Source organism: Rhododendron vialii, chromosome 3a (genome assembly GCF_030253575.1).
Source record: "Rhododendron vialii isolate Sample 1 chromosome 3a, ASM3025357v1".
In the NCBI taxonomy this organism is placed as follows: domain Eukaryota; kingdom Viridiplantae; phylum Streptophyta; class Magnoliopsida; order Ericales; family Ericaceae; genus Rhododendron; species Rhododendron vialii.
Window position 1 is genome coordinate 33,536,281 of NC_080559.1, and position 19,205 is coordinate 33,555,485.

Here is a 19,205-nt window from a genome sequence, read left to right on the forward strand (position 1 = left end):
ACCGAAAAAGATCGACGTGGAATTATAAGTACTTCCTCAATTTGTTTCTTCTTTTTTTTGAATTAGAGATGAAAAAGTTCATTCAATTTGTTTCTTTTTACTAGTATAAAGTTAAATATTTTCAGCCTTAAAGAGCTAGGGGTGCCGGTACAATACAAATTTATTATTTGGCCTTGTAAATGTAGCATCTTTACGGTTGTTGCTAAAAAGGGGGCGTCGTGGTCACCTTATTACCTAGGTTCCCCCCCGAAAACAAACCCATATTGTTCCAAACTTATCAAGAGTGTCCCTATAAACATAAGGTAAATGGATCGAACTTGAAAGACGATGGGTTTAATGATATGTTCGCCAATAGATATTATTTGGATAGTTAATTTTTTTGGGGGGTTACGAGAGGAAAATAAATAGTGTATAATTAACAAAGAATTCATCAATTACTCTTATCTTTTTAAGTAAAAAAAATATACATAAGAAGAGAATATAATTCCCTGGTTTAGACTATTCCAGAAATATGATTCAGAAAGGACTTATCTGGGGTAGGCTTCCCACAAAATACAAAAAAAAGTATTTTACATATCCACCGGAAAAAGTCTTTATTTGTCTTTTTCGTTGTCCAAATCTATACTCCTATATATAAACTTTGACCACACTACCTGTTCTCCGTATCCTAATATTTTTGTCCATTAATTTGTCTCATTACGTACATGATTTTGTTTCGAAATTCATGACCCGATTCCATGCATTTAACTACCTCATTCTCCCTAATTTTTTTTCCGGTATTTTTATCTTCCAAAATGTTATGTTTAGCTAATCTTTCGGATTAATTGTTTTGTCTCTATGAGAGGTATCAAAAAAGTATAAATGGAAAAATTCATAAGAGAGAGAGAGAGAAGGGAGTTAGTGGGTGAGACTGGGGTTTGGAACGGATTTTTCGTCTTTATTTCGCCCCTTTTAAAAAAAAGAAAAGAAAGAAAGATGAGAACCCACCACCGACATAGGCAAGCAGTAGATTGAGCGATGAATTAGAGCAGTTGGGTAATCAGGATGAAATCAGGGGAGTCTAGTGGCGGCGGCCGCCATGAGAAAATTTTTGAAAATACAATTATTATGTATGAAAAAAAAAAATTTATCCCCAACTTATATAATCTCACCACTGCTAGGTTTTTTCTTTGTTTTTTATTATATACTAATTATAAATCTTCTATTTTTTTTTTCAAGAAAGGAAACCCATAAAACTATTCCAAAACTAAATTCAATGGGCTAAAGTGAAATAATATAAATGATGATGTGTAATTAAGAAAAAAAAAACTCCACACTCTAACCCTAAAATAACTTAACCTAAAAAATTAAGGGAATTTAATTATAATGTCACTCCTCAAATTTATAATGTCACTCCTAAAAAGGGAGGGCAGTTATTAATTTGGAAAATTCATATAGGGATCTTACATATAGGAATCTGGGGGGTGACATTATAAATTTGGGGAGTGGCATTATCGATGTCCAAAATCAAAATTAGTCTTTTTTCGTACTCCATATGCAAAAACTTCATTTACTATAGTTTTTGTTATGTTATTTTATTTTTTCGTGGAGTCGATGACTATTAATATTGTAATGCATCCTTTTATTTTTATAATATGCATTTCGCCACTGCTAAGATAAAATTCTGGTTTCGTCCCTAGTTGGATTAGCATTGTTGTTTCTAGAAACCAAAGAGCTGATTCAGTGAACCGGGGCAAAAAAGGAGAGAGAAAGAACCTGCCAAGGGGTGGGGAACCACCACATTGAATGAGGGAAAAAGGTCGTCGTTGGAAGTATGTATCCCTCCCCTCCCCTCCCAAAGGCCAAATCCCCAAACGAACCTTTTATAACACAAGAAGACGAACGATTACTTTTTTCACAATTTGAATGAGTGTGAACCTCACCAACTGTCCTACGCCACCTCTCTACAGCGACCTTTTCCATTATGTTTGTCCTTTCTTTTGGCTCTAGCTAGGGTCCACTTGTAGCATGACACAGATCATCCTTTTGTCCTCCCTTTTATTTTATATTTTTTTCTCATTTTTTAGGAAGGAGAAATAGCAATAGTAACAAAGAAAATTAATTAAATACTCCCAAATTCTTGGTCCTTTACGATTTTACGTGTAATTTTCAATGATCTATATCTCTTAAAATATGCAATATGAATTTTATTTGATAGATTTTAATTATTTCTATAAAACAGTGTTTTCAAAAACATAAAAAATAATATACATTAAGAGAGATATAGACAATTAAAAATTGCACGTAAAATCATATAGGACCAAGAATTTGGGATGAGGGAGTAGTAATAGAAAGTAGAAATTACCCACACAAAAAAGTACGATAAAAACGTCATGAAAAAATGAAGACAAAGTGTTGAAACTTAGATGCATGTCATGAAACTAGTTTGCAGACAAGATTTGCATCAATTTAAAGCACAAGTTGTCTTGTCGCTGGTTGCCTGTTGTTGTAGTCGAAGTCGCCACCGCTATTATAGACTCATCCTGAACTATGGATGTACAATCTAAAAATAGGTGAAATAGAGAGGAGAACAAGAGCTTTCTCTAGCGGGAAGATGCCCATCTAGGCAACTACCTTACAACCAACATGAGGAGAGTGAGGGACAAGGATGGAGCCACTGGGGGGCTAATAGGGGCTTTTGCCCCTAATTTTTTTGATAAAAAATTTTCATTGTATATATTTGCCTCCCCTACACAAAAATTCTTGTTCCGTCTTTGGTGAGGGATGCATAAACAAAGATGAAGGAAGAAAATGGAACAATAGTCAAAAAAGGAGATGCAAAAGAGCATCGTCTCTATAAAAGGAGAGACGCTAGCTCGTAGAATTCTATTTCAGGGAGCATGTCAAAAATTCACACATTCATGTTTCATCAATCTTAAATGTATCAAGTTTGAACATATTTTGTAAGCTTGCAATTCACTACTAGCTCCAAAGCTAATTTATCCAAACATACGATGCTGCCTAAATATAAGAAAGCCACTGAAGTAGCTAGTATAAAATGATGAGGAGAGTAAAGAAGGAAAAGTGTTAATGTTCCTTAATTCGTAGTGCTTTACTAATTAAAAGTATCTTTCTCATTTTGTGATTTTTTTTTTTTTGCCGAATAAAATAAATGAGTCAATTATTTTCCCCTTTCACCTTTCCAACTTGAATCCACCAAAGAAAAAACACATGCAATGTCACCATCAATTTTTGAGAATCCCCCCTTGAAATTTGGTTTAGCCAAGGGCCAGACATAATCCTAAACAAACTCCATGTGCTTATCTACTAATAATCTCCCTCCCTTTTTTGCCTATATATCTTCATATAACAGAGGCCAAACAAACCACAACTACTCCAAACACTCTCTCTTTCTTTCTCTCTCTCTCTCTCTCTCTCTCTCTCTCTACAGAGGCCAAACAAACCACAAAACTACTCCAAACACTCTCTCTCTCTCACACACACACACACACACACACAACCATGCAGGTCCAGGGAAAAACACACTCCCTCTCCACAGACATGAACGCCAGACTCGTAGGCTCCGGAAGCGGCACCGTCGTCCTCGCGCACGGGTACGGAACGGACCAGTCGTTGTGGGACAAAATCCTGCCCGACCTGGCCCGGCGCCACCGGGTTCTGGCGTTCGACTGGATCTTCTCGGGCGCCGTGAAGGATCCGGACATGTTCGACCCGGTTAAGTACTCTTCGTTTGATGCCTTTGCCGATGACTTGATTGCCCTCATGGAGGAAGTGAAGCTGGGGCCGTCCGTGTTTGTAGGGCACTCCATGTCGGGCATGATTGGATGTATTGCTTCCATTAAAAGACCTGAGCTTTTCAAGAGGATTGTTCTCATTGGAGCTTCACCCAGGTATATATAATGATGAGATTAGCTTCACCCAGGTATATATAATGATGAGATTGTCTTATTCACGAAGCAACCATGAATAAGACATTCACGGAGGCATGCGATATGGACTGTCCGTTCCGGCTTTGGATGATCCGGATTTAAATAAAATATCTTCCCTAGAAAAAGTTTTATTTAAATCCGGACAGTCCAAAGCCAGAACGAACGCACGCGATTCACCTCCGTAAACCCCTGAATAGGAAAGCTCCGTTAAATTTTTTTTTCCATATATAATATATGCATATTGTTTGGGTACATCAGAAATTATATATAAATATATTCATCCCCATAGGAAAAGTCTTCAATACACATCCTTTCAAGGTGTATACCATATGCACCTATTGTGTGGTTCATATTGTGCCACTTCATAAAAATTTACTTGTAGGACCGGTCATTCATAACATTTTATTTCGTATCGTAACTTTTATACTAAAAATTCGTAACTTTTATACTAAAAATTCGTAACTTTTCAACAATATGATTTGTAACTTTTTAGCAATAGATTCGTAACATTTTGGGATTCATAACATTTTAGTGTATTTTAACGAGGGTGCATATGATACACACCTAAATAAGGGGTGTGTATTGTAGCACTTCCCATATTCATAAGGGATATATACATCTATGTGTGGAGATTCTTTGTATAAATTAAGGGGCTCAAGAGTAGCGGACACAGAAATTTCTCAAAAAGTGGCACGAAATACAAAACTATTTGAAGTGTGGAGAGATCATGGTAAAATAAATTAAATTTTCAAAGGGTGAAACTGAAATTCTTAATGCCTTGTTTGGATGATGTTTTAAAAAATTGAGTTTGATTTTTGGGTAATGAGTGGAGGGAGAAAATATGGGTAATGAGTGAAGAGAAATGAGAATGATGATTGGAGAGATGAAAGAGAAATAAGAGTAATAATTGAAAGTAGGAATAATGAGTATTTTTTGAATTGAATTTTTTTTTTCTCCAACTGCCATCCAAACAAGGCATAAATTTTGAAGGCACCAAAACAATAGAGTACATTATTCTAAGTATTGAAATGGAGACTAAAAAATTGAAGCTATACCATATACCAGAGTTTGGAGTGTCGTAGCCCCCCCGGCTGCATCACCTCATCCATCTCTGGGGATGGAGGGTCGAGTTTGAAAATTCTGTTCTATGTATTGTGTACTATGTCGTGGACGAATTTTGAATGCAACACAAATGGTTTATGTATTTTGTGTGTTGTAACTTAGAGAAACATGTCGATACGACATCGATATCATGACTTTCTACAACAAATTTTGTTAATTTGAGTAGTAGTACTATAATTCAAGTATTGGTCCAAGATATACGAAATAAGCAAATACTCCTAGTCAAACATAAGTACTACATGCAGTACTAATTAGTATATGAGGGTAATTAAGAGCTATCAACCGGCCTAAAAAATCAAACCGAATTAAGGACGTGATTCCATGTGCCTTATCTCTAGCTGGGCTTTCACGGTCCCCACATGGTTATGGGAGATTGTAGGATAGTAAGAGAATCTGGTTTTGAACTAAAGCTCAAGAACGGCCGCTTTATGCCGCCAAAGATTTTACTAATTTTAGGGCCACTCTTCTTTGGTGCTACCCTTACAATAGCACGACAAAAAGAGCCTCATTAGTAATTTTCGTTTTAGGCCCCTAAAAAGTCAATATCGGCTGTAAAGATAGATCATTCGAAAAAGGGAAAAAAAAAAAAACCAAAAATGGATAGATCATGGGGAGTGATTTTTGTACTTTTCAAATTGATTTTGGCACTCTCAAAGGGAAATGCTGTTATCAATTTGAAGAGTGTCAAAATCAATTCCCTAGATCATAGTCAGAACTAGGGCCTTGTTTGGTAAACTAACTGTTGCAATTGGCAACTGCATAGTACTGTTCATCTATTGGACCCGCATGGGACCCGTATATTTTATCTGTCACCGTCGCACTGGATGGTTTGAACACGTCTGTGCTCATTGTGAGTGCGTAAACTATATGCCGAGACTTTCAGGCCGCTTTTCGAATTAACCAAAAAAATTTCCTCATGGATAATCAGGTACATAAATTCTGAAGACTATGAAGGGGGATTTGACATCTCAGAGGTTGAACAACTCTTGTCAAGCATTGAATCCGACTTCCACAGCTGGGCCTCCAGTTTTGCCCCACTTGTCATGGACCCAAACGACCCTCCCTCCGTCACCAAGTTCGAGACTTGCCTCAAGAGAATGAGGCCAGAAACTGCTCTCTCGGTCGCCAAACTCATTTTCCTGGGCGACCAGAGGGACATGCTGGAGAAGGTGACGGTCCCGTGCACCTTCGTCCAGACCACCAACGATATTGTGGTCCCGAATTCCGTTCCCGAGCTCATGGCGAAGAAGATCAAGGGCAAGTCGACGGTGGAGGTGATAGAGATAGATGGCCATTTCCCCCAGCTGACCGCTCACCTCCAGCTCCTAGAGGTGTTGCGCGATGTTCCGGATTTCGATCTCTGATTTCGAAAGCAAAGTAGAAATTACCGATGGTTCGGAAACCAACGGCTTGCAATATCGCATGGTTGTTAGGGTTCCTGAATCATTGAGCAATTTCTCAAAGTAGACGAATTAGTAGTTGTAGTTATTTGTTTTTTCTTCTTTATTTTTGTATTTTTCTTGGTCCTTTTTTTGTATTTGTGACTTCTTTGGGATGATGACTATGGGGAATGGTTGTTATGTACTAGAGTGCTAGGTTTTGTGGGTGTTTAATAGTAGTCTGTAGCTTATTCCAAGTAAGATTTGCAAGAGCTATTGTGGACATATGGAACTTGGTGTCCAAATAGAGATATTGTTTGTTTGGCTTATATATATGTTAATTGTCGAATGTTCTTTTAATTAGGCTCCATTCTGCTAAGGTTCTTATTTTTTTAATATTTATTTTTTACTTTACGAGAGAAGTCATTCTCTCACACAATGCATCACTTTTAATTCAAAAAATAAGTACTTATTTGATATTTTAGTTAGTGAAATTTCATTTTACAATTAACAAGGTTAACTTTCGCTGAGGGAAAAAAATTGTAAGGGAAAATGAAAGCCAATGACGTGTTTTGATAATTAATACCCACCAATGATATTTTTAGCATTAACAAATGTTCTTCGCATGTCCTTGACGAATATTAATTATCAAAACACGTTTTGGGACGTCATTTTTCCATTGATGACCGATCCGATCACATACTTTCAGGTATAAGGCCCAACGGTTCGGGCTCAGCCTTTCTTTAAAAGGTAGTCCAATCACCGAAAGTGAGTTGGGCTTTGGTAAGGCCCATACTGAATTCACTTCAAATGGTTCATTTTTGTAGGATATCTTGTATGTGAGCAACGTTTGCTCTGGAAAATAAAACGATCACCACAAATTATTTAATTTTTTGAGGTGAACCGCTAAATGATTGGTTCAGTGACTAAGTACCTCGCTTTTTTTTTTTTTTTTTTTGAAAATCACTTAAGTAGCTCGTTCAATCATTGAATTATTCAAATCTTCATGGTCGCTTGGTGAAGGTAAACTTACTCTTTAACACTAAAGGCCCGACTGTGGAATCTTTACCTTTCTTTTTTTTCTTTTTTTGGATTAACAAAATCTTACCTTCAACTCTAAAAATAAATGCGATGGGTTCTAGTTATGACTTTTGTGTGCTAAAAGTAACGTTCCTGAAATTTGCATTGTCGTTTGTAGAAAGTCTACGTACACACCCTCAAAATAAAACTCTGGACGCGATTCTGTCTAAAACCATCCATTTGATTCCGCACGCAGTTGTGTATGTAGCATTGCTCGTTGGTTCTTCTATGCACCAACAAATGAACTAACTTAGGTGGGCCTAAAACAGGGCTCATTGTGCTGAAGAGCCCATCAACAAGCCCAAAAGCCATTTCACTCTATCGGAGGAGTAAAAAGATTGGAAATACTCTCACTCAAGTTGTCTGTTTCTCTCTCCTCTTTCTCTATCTAAAAAGAAAAAGACATGCGAAGTCTGTTTGGTGCTTCTTCTCAGCTCCTGAGCCGATCCTTCACTCACTACTTCTTCCCCAACACTAGTCGGAGTCACTCTCTCTCTAAGCATCGTCACCATTTCTGCAATTTCTCTCTCCAAAACACCTCCCGATCTCTTCGAACATTCGCGATCATGGCCGCCACTGAGGAGCTCGTCAAGGGCAGTGTCCTCCCCAACGGCGTCGCTCTCATCACTCTCGACCGCCCCAAAGCCCTCAACGCCATGAACCTAGGTCTCTCTCTCTCTCTCACTGTCTGCATATCTATGAATGCGTAGGCACTTCAATCGAATCAGTGAATTAGTTGTTGCTGATGTAAATTGGTTGAAGTACAGCTTCGATCATCTGTTTCTCTCTCTCTCTCTCTCTCTCTCTCTCTCTCTCTCTCTCTCTCTCTCTCTCTCTTCATATGTATGTATGCGTAGCCAATTCAGTAGAATAGGTGAATTAGTTGTTGAAGGAAAACTTGGTTGAAGTACAGTTTTGATGATCTGATTAAGTTATTATAGACGGTTGTGGTTAAAATTTTGCAACGGAAAATGAACTTTGAGTTATATTTGTTTTTTCGTGTTTTAATTTTAGTAGGTGCTAAGGTAATTTGGTGCATTTTGCTCGACTTCTCCACCTTATCTTCTCTCCATACTCGTACACACGCGCACTAATTCACACGCTAATAGTTATGTGAAGATTGAGCACATACGGAAGATTTGAGTCCTAGTAATTTGCGTGATACAAAATTGTGGTTGATGGCACACTTGAACGTTTAAATGTCAGGATTAGAACTGTGAATCAGCCTAACTTTGGGGTTAATGTGTATTTCACTTTCTTTTCTTTTCTTTTTGTGTGATTCTTTGCTCTTGCATTTTGCATCTGATTGTACTGAATGGTATGCCGCTACCCTGCAGACATGGATATCAAGTACAAAAGTTTTCTTGACGAGTGGGAAGTGGATCCTAACGTGAAATGTGTTCTAGTTGAGAGCAGTTCACCTCGTGCCTTTTCAGCAGGTGACAATAAGAATAAATGGGATTACTCCTTTAAGCCTTTTGTTTCATTCAAAATCGTTTTAGAGTGAACCTCTTAATTTGCTTTAATCCATCTTTGTTGAATGTTGGGGTTTATTTGGAGTGTTATGTGTGGTTTTGAGGGTAACCACTCATGGCCAATGCAGGAATGGATATTAAGGGAGTTGTTGCTGAAATTCAAAAGGAAAAAACTACACCTCTTGTCCAGAAGGTTTTTTAAGATAATTCAATTTTTTTCCTGCTTCATGTGTCTGTCTTGTATGGGTTAATTCTTGTTTATTCTTGTTGTTGCTGTTCTATGAATGGCCCTGTTTCATATTTGGTTTTGGTTGTTTCATCCGCGTTTTATTTTTATAATTTGCGGAATTGGTGTTTCTAGTGAGATTTAGTCAATGCTTGCCTAATTGATAACCCAAGTCTTAGTTCATCTGCAGGTGGTGATGTGAAGCAGATCACGACCAAAAACCAACTGTCAGATATGATTGAGGTTTTTTTTGTGTTCTTTTAACTTAGTATTGGCAAATTCAGCATACGCACCTCACTAAGTTCAACCTATGGCAGATAACGCAACTTATTATTTGCAATGATATTATAACTCTTAGTTTAGAATGATGATTTCAACCACTGACCCACCCATTCTCCGACTACACCAGTTTGTCTCATTTATACAGCCTTTGATCTGTGGTGGTTCACACAAGTTCATATTCCAATAAAGATATCAGAAGCATTTATACCCCTCATTCACTTTTAAAAAATGTGATCTTACAGAATAGAGAGAATACTGAACAAAGTGGTCCCTATTAAAGTGGAATTTCTAAATTATATGAAAATTTTCACTCATTAACAAGTATGAATCATCTTGTAAGCGTAAATGTCAGTTGTATAATACAGTTGACACAGGTCTCAGGCACCAAGTACCAGACATGCAAGTCATCACGGGGCAAGATACTTTGAATGGGATAGATATCGCAAATTATGCATGTTTGTGCTCCACAGTGCATATTTGCTCTTAATTAGTTTTAGTTATTTGCAAGAATCTGGTACAAGACAATTTGATGACTCCTGGGATGTGATTGTTGCTTCTGTTAATATCATTTTCCCTCATCAGGGCATGAATTTGCTGTTTCATTTTGCAATTGTGATACTTAATTTTGAAGCACCATTTTACTGTATTTGGTTGCTCATTTTACAGTATTTGGACGCTCATGTGATTCATTTTTAAAGGATGCTTATATCAGTCAATAGTCTTTGCACCGGATGGATAAAATAGCACTTTCACTTTAGCTATCGCATGCAGCAAATATTACGTGATTGTTTACTATACTCAGTTTTCTAATTTCGTGTCTACAATGTTTGCTAAAGTCTAGTGCTTATGATGCCAAATTGTTTGGCAGGTATTTACTGCAGAATATTCTCTAATATGTAAAATTCACGAATACCAAAAGCCTTATATATGCTTCATGGATGGTATAACAATGGGCTTTGGAATTGGCCTATCTGGTCATGGTCGCTACCGGCTCATTACTGAGGTTATTACCTTCCCTATCAGATATGATTCATTTTATAGCTAAAAACACTATGGAAGCGAGTCATTTACATGCACAAGTTTATTGCAGAGGACGATGCTTGCTATGCCAGAAAATGGGATTGGCCTATTCCCAGATGTGGGATTTGCTTATATAGCAGCACAAACTCCCGGAGAAGGATCAGTTGGTAGTGTTTCTATCCCTTAGAAAGTTCAGTTGGGTTTGCTGGAGGGAATGTTTTATGATGTTATCTTTCTCTTGTTTGTTCGTTAAAGGTTTCTGGTATCAACTTTAAATTTACATGAATATTTTCATTTGTCTGCTCTCTGTCTTAGTATTTATGCATTCAAGACAGTTGATTTCCCTGTGTCATGGATTTTTGTAGCCTTGATGTAGGTAGTTGTTGTCCTATGTTTTCTGTTTTTTTCAAATTAGTATAACAAGTTTGTGTTTCTGCAGGTGCGTATCTTGGAATGACTGGAAAAAGGATTTCTACACCTGCTGATGCACTATACGTAGGTCTTGGAACACATTACATACCATCTGGGAACTTGGGTTCATTGAAGGAGGCGCTCTTGGCAACCACCTTGTATATATCTCATATCATCCTTCAGTTGATAATGAGTATCTGTGTTTCGGTGGAACTGAACTGTTTGTGTTTTATCAGAATTGTCATATCAGGAGTGGGAAAATGATACCCCACTCCTCTTTCCTCAGATACTCCCTTTCTTGATTTTGGCCTTCTCACAAGTCGAGTGGGAACTTAAAAAATGGAATGAGTCATTCATTAGAATCATTACATACCTTGTGTTTTCAATTGCCTAATGTGTTACCGAACCCCATGTTCACTGCCCAATATATTCTACTGAAAACTTAAGTAATGTTCTGTCGTAGTCTTGAAGTGGTCCACTTATTATTTTGTCCAGTTATTATATGTTCCTAGAGATGGGCTGTGAACATGCATGCGACTTATATTACCGGTTGAGGGAACTTCACACGTGTTGACATCATGTAGAAACATTCTTCTGCCGGTGGGCTTTTCTGTGCAACTTGAAGAGATGTTTGATGTTTCCATCTATTTACATCATCTTATTGCCATATGTTTCGTGTTTGTACAGTTCTGACGATCCAAATGAGGACATCAGTGCACTATTGGCAAAATACAGCAGTAACCCCGAGTCTGAGCCCCAGCTGAAGTTGCTTTTACCTCTTATAGCTTCATCCTTTGGTGGAAACAAATCTGTTAATGAAACAATACAAGAGCTGAAAAAACACCAGCTGAGCACTGATGCCACAGGTGATGTACTAAATGCTAGATGTCTACCAAATATCTGCGAAGGTTGTAGTTTGTTTAGTGTAACTTATTTCTATTTATGCATAAGCATAGTTTAGCCGGCTATTTGGTTACTTTCTTTCCTCTATCTTTAGTGGTCATTACTGATAGTCCCAGTTTCTATGAGCAGTGACAGAGTGGGCCAAGGAGGCCCTTACAGGGCTTGGAAAAGGTGCCCCCTTTTCTCTCAGCTTGACAAAAGAACATTTCTATAGAGTGGCATCCGCACGCGCAAATAATGACAATGCTTTATCCAGTGTGAGTCGGGAGTTTGAATTTTCATTCACTTCTGAACAAGCCTTTATGATCGATGACCATTAACATTTGGTCTTTTTCTGCATTTGGTGTACCCAGTTAAGTGGCGTAATGAAAACTGAATATCGAATTGCTTTAAGGTCCTCCCTCCGAAATGATTTTGCTGAAGGTGTTCGTGCAGTCTTGGTGGACAAGGATCAGGTTTGTTCTTAACTCCTGCTAGTTTCTTTAACTAGGTTTTACCTCTTTGATGGAAGCCTGTTCTTTGTCTTTCACTTAATTTTGTGGATTTGAATTTTCAAAGAAAAAAATGGAAACTCGGCATTATCTTTTTGGGAAAAAGGTTATGCAGTTTTTGTATTTTTCGGAAACTGTTCTGGCAAAAAGAAAAAGTAGACAATTGTTTTTATTCTCGAAAACACAAAATGGTGAAAACTAAAAGTGAAAACCACAACCTGACTTTGAACTAGTCTGCACGTATGTTGTGAACTTAGATCTGTCGATTAGAGATGGAATGGCTGTTCTGTTTGAAATGATGTTCTCTTTCATCATTTTCTTGAACATTTTTTGTTAGATCGTTCAGATGTTTTAACAGCCTTTTCTCATTGCTGTTCTGGTTTATGTCATTTGCAGAACCCTAAGTGGAACCCCCCAAGTCTCGAGGATGTTAACCCAAGAGAGGTGGAAGCGCTCTTCGAACCACTGGCCCCCCAAGTTGAGGAACTGAAAGTTTGAACTGCATGCATCTTGTCATAATGTCTTTATTTTCGGGCTCAAATTTGTTTCTCATAGTTAGAAATATGTTTGACGTAAAATAAGCCAATTTGACATGATCATATGCAATTGGTCTCCTGGAAGGTTTTAAACCTCCTTAATATCTACTCCATCTATTCAAAGGGTAGAGTCGCTGAGCTATTAGGGTTAGGTATTCCTATGAGGGTGGCCTGTCACAGGCCTTACCCTACCCGAAAAGTAAGGGACCAGAAACAGGTGGTGCACCCATTATCGCAAGTGTGTTGTAATGAGAGTTTTTCACATGCAAACCAAGTGGCTGTGTAGACCATATTTCGAGAACTAGTGAAATCACTTATTTTGATTTACTGTTGTAGTTTGAAGATTGATTTGGGAGTTTTCCTTGATTTTTTTGTTTCCAGAAAACACTCTTGTTACTTGTTCTCGTTTTGATTTTCATGCTAGAACCGCAAACTTTGTTTTGATTTTTCCTGAAATTTTCAGAACATTTTTCCGACTTCCAGAAACATGTTTCGGATTCCTAGTATGTCCCAATTTAAGTCTCGTAGAAATACCTCGGGTCATGCAACAATCTGTTCGAGGTACAACGTTATTTCCAATATTTCAAACAAAACTTGCATCAGATTTACAAATGCAGGATTACTCCGATTTGGCTATTGAAAGATCGCTCAAATACCAGCTTCACCTCAAAACTTTCAAGCACCAAAGGGATAGGAAACTTCCGTGGAAGTACTTAAGATTTACTCCCGCAAGAAAACTCACCAGGCTTGTTGCCTGCGTAAATAGATAATTGATTCTCCTCCCCCTTCTCCAAAGAAAAGTTAAAAAACAGTACATCAGGAGCAATCTCCACTCCTCAAACTCTGGAGTAGCTTCAAGTACCCGAACTCTTCGGGTCGAATAAACCTGGATATTCATAAAAAAATAAAAAAATAAAAAATTCAAGAGATGTGTGAGAACAATAACGTCTGTTTTATAGAAAGCGAAACACAAACAACTAGTTAACTACATCTAATTTAAAAGATGGGTTCTTTCAATAGGTGCCTTCAGTCGACAACTATCAACCAAGACTCTTTAATTGTTCCTTATCAATTTATGCTACGTATCCGCTATAACTTATTTTGTTCTATGTTTACGGGTTTGCAGTATGAGAAGAGGAGAGAAGGCGGTATGTTACATAATCCTGCATAAGGCGGCTGGAGGGGTCACTTGGACATGCATGTGAGTCATGGTGTCATAATTCCAGCTTTCCCAACAGTTTCACATATCTGAGACGAACACAGGAGACATAGGCACTCTCCTCGAAGTGATTTTATGAAGTTCTAACCACAAGCATTTGAGTGAAGCGTAACATAAAAGGGAACCAGGGAAAACAATTGTCAAGACCTTGAAGTATACTCTCATGCAGGTGTTACTAATAGTGGTCAAACTACCCCAAGAACTTAACTGGAATGCCTAGAATACATATTTAAGATGGTATCTTCGGGAACAGGTACGTTGATTATCGCCCCAAGGCCTGACAACAGTGCCGATTCTACCGAATTTTAATGCTAGTGATTCCAGAGTCTAAGAGCCAAAGCTTTTCCTTTTGTCCCCTGGGAACTAGGTCTCCAACCCCATAAACTGACAGGTGCCAAGATTTCTGGAGTACGTCCGTCCGAGCCTAAGTCCACATGTCAACACTGCTATAGAGGAGTTAACAAAGCGTCCAAACCCATGCACTCCAAGGAACCTTCAACTGACGAAGCTTTTGCAACACTTACTTTAAGTTGTACTTGAGATTAAACCAAATAGGCTTAAGTGTTTTAATTAGTCAGCCTTGGTGTGTGGAAAGAAGAAAAGTGGCTTTTGGTATTAGCATCTTATTATGGAACAGGGACGACTTGGACGCGGTAATCACATATAATTGTACTAATGTGGGACAAACGACTATGAAAGAAGCGTCAAAGAAGAAAATGTACCCATGTCGAAACAGGAAATCAATGATGACAAGATTGCAATTTGGTTTGAAATACCCCGTTTTCCGTATGACATTAGCAACGTCTGCTACAGGTATCAATTTGAAGCTCTCAACCTCTCCATCTGCCACATGAAATAACTAAGCGAAACAAGAAGGAGCTTTGCAGAAAATAATGCCATATAAAATTGGAACAAAAACTCCAGTGTTGAGATGCGTACTCCAATTGATGACGCAATAAAAGGTTAGGTTATTTCAGTGGCTGAAAGAGCTATACTTAATTTTTTTCGTTGTTTATGCATTTACTGACATCTCTATTTTCGTTTTCCTTCTCCTCCCTAATAGACGAGGAGGCAGGACAGAGGGTTAGCATTGGGGCTTTTAAAGGGGATACCTTGATTCTCGGGAATAAAACCTTCAGGAAGTTTCAAATCGTAACAGAATAGAACATCTCTCTTGTATCTGTACCCATCAATGTCCATGTAGGAGACAGCACCAACAGGTATAGCCCTGTGACATAAGAACTTCAGATTCCATCGGCATACAGGCCACAAAGAACAAGATAAAAGCACTTATTGGTGGCAGAATCATCTTATACACACATATTCTGCGACACAGTTCCCTCTTCCAGGACCATAAGAGGTGTAAAAGCTTACTCATTAGAAATGGAACTGGGTATCCCTGCTTCCTCTTCACATTCCTTTACAATATTGTCCCCACATGCAATTCCATGAGGCTGTTATAATAAGAGCCAAAAGATTGAGAGGTATCCAAATCAGCTACTAAAAATAAGAAGGAAAAAAAAAAGTCCATGACAATAATAATTCCACAAATCCCGAGGTAGATTCATCATGAACGAAAATCCTTTGACAAAGGCATGCATAAAAGTTAAAATCCGGCAAGGTCATTTGTTACAGATGTCCAGCAAAAACCAATAAATCAGTCATTTATGCGTATTCAGTGAGGGGAAAACTATCAATAAGTAAACCTAGGCCAAAATGTATGAAAGGCTGCCACTTGCCACTGGTGAGGAAATCCCTAGACAAAAGGGATAGGTAGAGAAAAAAGTGGCAGGGCAATTTATGACTCACAACAAAAGCAATGCTACATTATTCTGATTTATCTGCACATTAAGCGAGAGGAAAACGCCCAATTAAACTCGAATTTAGAAACAGTGACTGACCAGTCCTCCAGCAACTAGATGATCAAGCATCCCAGGGTAGGTTTGTTTCCCTTCACTTCTCTTTCCGATCCACAGATATTTCTGTCCAGCTCTTTCAACATAGCCATTCATGTGAACTCCATACGCCTATAATGGAACAGTAATTGAGAAAGGGAGGAAAAAAAAACACGGAGAGAGAAAGAAAGGGAGTATATTGCTCAGCAATTCAGCGGAAATAGCATTATGAATGCCAGCATGTAACAGTAGAGCCTTTTGTTAAAAAGATAGCTAGCTGCACATAGGAGCGTGAAATTCATGTCTTGTATTTGCACACTCGAGGCTGTAATAGTACAAATTCTGAACTACACTTACCTCCAATTCCAATGGATAGGTGTCAGACTGCAAATGCAGTACATGGATACTTTTCAAGCTGGACAAATAAAATCATTTTTCCTTCACCCCAAAAAGGAGGGCAAGAATGTATAATAAGCCAACAATGCCAATGCCACAGTAATACGACACCGCAAATTGACAGAATCAATCCCAAAACCAGTACATCTAGAGGTTATGCAGGCAGAATGCTTGACTTTTCAGTCATAAGTATCTAAACAAACACTAACGAGTAACGTCAAATCTAGTGTGCCCATTTATACATCACTGTAACATCCACAGTGCAGAAAGATAACTAAAACTGTAACGTAGAATACTTTGACGGCATAGATAAAAAGGTTGTGTTTATCGTTACCATAAGTACTTTAGCAACCGATTAGCTACAACTTGCGATTAAGGAACAGATGGTTTACCAAACAGGTGCATTTATGGTATTTGCAACATAATGGAACTCTGCGCTATATGCTATCTGATCAGCAAAACAGCCCATTTAGGTGATCTTTTTTGTTAATCGTGTTATTACGCAGTTGCATGTCCAAATTGGCATCCCTTTCTGATCATCATCTACGGATTTCAAAACTCATGTCCAATTTATTCCCAAAGACACCATACTTAAATAAAAGTTCAAAATCAATAGTAATAAAAATCGGGAGTGTGTCATCATGAGCAAGGATAAACCACACCTTTATCCCAAAGTAAGGAGCTGCTGCACGTTCTAGCGAGAAAAATACTGGTGTCCCGAAGGAGGAGGTGACGGGGTAAAGCTGTTGAAAGTCAACGTATTCATAGTTAACCTCAAACCAATGACATGTCACGAAGCAAGAACCCAAAAAGATACTTCAGAAAATGCAAAAATCACACATACGCCCAATGGCTAAAAAAGAGATCAACATGTCCTTAAGCGTTGACAATATGTACCTCATTCCGTATACCTGGAATAAGTTCTTCCCCTAGGCATCTAACTACGTCTGCAAGAGCTGTCGTCCTCTGATCGGGTGTCATCAACATTGGATGAAGCATGACGTGGTTGCCAGCATGGTGGCTGTGAGAATTGTTTTGGTGGAAAACAAATACATCACAGAACTTCTGCAAATGGCCAGCAAAACTGCACAAAGTTGGAATGAACCAATCAATACACGGGGCATACATCAACACTAGGGGAATATCCCATGGATTAGAAAAATGGATAAGAACCTCATAAGAAGCAAGTGAGGGCCATCCAAACGTAGCACTTACGAAGAACTTTTTAAAAAGAAAAGCTATAAAATGTCAGTAGAGCAACAAGGGACTCCCAAAGACTGTTCGGCTTGTGAAGCCTAATTCGATTTGGGTCGTGTTTCGCTCGGTAACTGGCAATGTAAACCCTAGGTTGTAAATACTGTCTATACGTAGCTGGGCGATGTATCTTGTACTCTCTTCATTCGATTACATAGTAGAAATTGATGTGAGCTATAGACGTACTCAACTACACAGTTGGGGAACCATGTACAAATCTTTGTGTCTTGCATTCTTGTTTTTTGTTCTTGATTATTCTTTGCGCTTTGTGTGTTTGCTGGTTTGGTGATTTCTCAACAAAGACAACAAAACTTGAAAAAGTGGCCGAGGCAACCAGCGAACACGAAAGCAAAACATAGACAGTGAAAATAGAATCACACTATTACACAGAAAACAATAGCAATCCAGATCAAATAACCTCAGTGCATCAATCATATAACCAGCAAATTAAACATATTAGTAATAAGAATTTTCAAGGGGACGAAATTACTCCTCGTGTACATAGCCGACGATTTGGTCGTTGACAAAAAACGGCATGAACTCGTGCTGCTTATCCTGCAATAAACCCTAATTTAATTCAAATATACCTATACACAGATACATACATGCACATATATTTAGAGAGAGAGAGAGAATTTTACGGAGCCGCGATTGCAGAATGTGACTCGGTCGAAGAAGCCACGGAGATCAGGCGAGTCATGTGGCGAGTTTGCGATTTTGAAAACGTCGTCCCAAGTGAAACCGCTCGCCGATACAGTCCTCCTGCGGCTAGAAGTAGCTCCGATGGTGATGGAATGGTGAGATGGAGGGCGTGGAGAAAATTCGAGCGGTCTCTTTGGAAGAAGGAGAGGATGAGAGATTGGGGAGTTGTTGAGAGAGAGGAATGAGGCCCGGAATCTTAGTAGAGAGAGAGAATGGGGATTGAAGGCCATGAGAGAGGTTCGAGTTGAGCACGAGAATGAGCAATCAACCAAGGAAGGAGCTTGCGATGTGGTAGTTTGGTTTCTCCTGAACGAATCGGGTCGGGCGTCATCACGAGGAGGCTGTAACCGTTCGGCGCCACCCCTAGACCGGGTACGTTTGGCGCCACCCCTAGCCTCTTAAATGTAGCAATGATTATCTTGAGGCAAAATTCACTCGGTCGAGTTTGCTCTTTGGAGCTCCTCCATTTACCAGGTTGAAAATTCAACTCTCACCACTCCCTGCTCCTAAAGTAGAACGCATATGTTAGAAGTTACTACCTTGTTAAAAAAAATAAAAGAGAATCTCGTATGATTTTAACATCTTGTAACTGAAAATCACTTGACACGCGAGTACACCAAAAGCTGGGTTCATAGGATTTCTGGTTGAATGCAAAAGATCCATATCCTATCACGTTTAAGAAAACCGTTATAAAAATTTTGTCAGCAGAGCACAATATTTCAATACAAATCTTCGTGGCAATTCATTGACTAGATTTGCATAGTCCAGTTTCATGGGTCCTAATAAAGTAGTAATCAAAAGTGCCTATTAATAAAGCCAAAAGTGAGTGAAGGGTGGAACGTTAACTACTCATCTTTTGTCTGTACTGGACTATGGACCAACATG

General features: G+C 38.5%; 3 protein-coding genes across 9 annotated transcripts; 2 read left to right on the forward strand and 1 right to left on the reverse strand.

The window, feature by feature from the left end:
- Window positions 1-3,340: 3,340 nt before the first annotated feature.
- Window positions 3,341-6,790, forward strand: LOC131320188 (strigolactone esterase D14). Its single transcript, XM_058350796.1, has 2 exons — window positions 3,341-3,890; window positions 5,980-6,790. The coding sequence occupies exons 1-2, from the start codon at window positions 3,502-3,504 to the stop codon at window positions 6,413-6,415; spliced, it is 825 nt and encodes a 274-aa protein (XP_058206779.1). The 5' UTR covers window positions 3,341-3,501; the 3' UTR covers window positions 6,416-6,790.
- A 1,081-nt stretch (window positions 6,791-7,871) lies between these two features.
- On the forward strand, window positions 7,872-13,181 carry LOC131320190 (3-hydroxyisobutyryl-CoA hydrolase-like protein 3, mitochondrial). 4 transcript variants are annotated; one of them, XM_058350805.1, is made up of 11 exons: window positions 7,877-8,176; window positions 8,848-8,949; window positions 9,114-9,158; window positions 9,402-9,454; window positions 10,362-10,496; window positions 10,584-10,680; window positions 10,953-11,082; window positions 11,612-11,790; window positions 11,957-12,084; window positions 12,181-12,282; window positions 12,715-13,181. In XM_058350805.1, the coding sequence occupies exons 1-11, from the start codon at window positions 7,915-7,917 to the stop codon at window positions 12,814-12,816; spliced, it is 1,335 nt and encodes a 444-aa protein (XP_058206788.1). In that variant the 5' UTR covers window positions 7,877-7,914; the 3' UTR covers window positions 12,817-13,181. The 4 variants fall into 4 exon arrangements, with proteins under 4 accessions (XP_058206786.1, XP_058206784.1, XP_058206788.1 ...); XM_058350803.1 differs by lacking the exon at window positions 9,114-9,158 and having other exon boundaries at window positions 7,872-8,176; XM_058350801.1 differs by lacking the exon at window positions 9,402-9,454 and having other exon boundaries at window positions 7,876-8,176; window positions 9,114-9,178.
- A 179-nt stretch (window positions 13,182-13,360) lies between these two features.
- Window positions 13,361-18,731, reverse strand: LOC131320189 (nudix hydrolase 20, chloroplastic-like). Of its 4 annotated transcripts, none has more exons than XM_058350799.1 (9): window positions 18,260-18,731; window positions 18,109-18,185; window positions 17,262-17,448; window positions 17,027-17,107; window positions 15,975-16,100; window positions 15,448-15,527; window positions 15,186-15,301; window positions 14,850-14,916; window positions 13,361-13,740 (listed from the first exon to the last, which is right to left on the reverse strand). In XM_058350799.1, the coding sequence occupies exons 1-9, from the start codon at window positions 18,548-18,550 to the stop codon at window positions 13,671-13,673; spliced, it is 1,095 nt and encodes a 364-aa protein (XP_058206782.1). In that variant the 5' UTR covers window positions 18,551-18,731; the 3' UTR covers window positions 13,361-13,670. The 4 variants fall into 4 exon arrangements, with proteins under 4 accessions (XP_058206782.1, XP_058206780.1, XP_058206781.1 ...); XM_058350797.1 differs by having other exon boundaries at window positions 14,796-14,916; window positions 18,260-18,728; XM_058350798.1 differs by having other exon boundaries at window positions 14,796-14,916; window positions 18,109-18,173; window positions 18,260-18,726.
- Window positions 18,732-19,205: the final 474 nt, after the last annotated feature.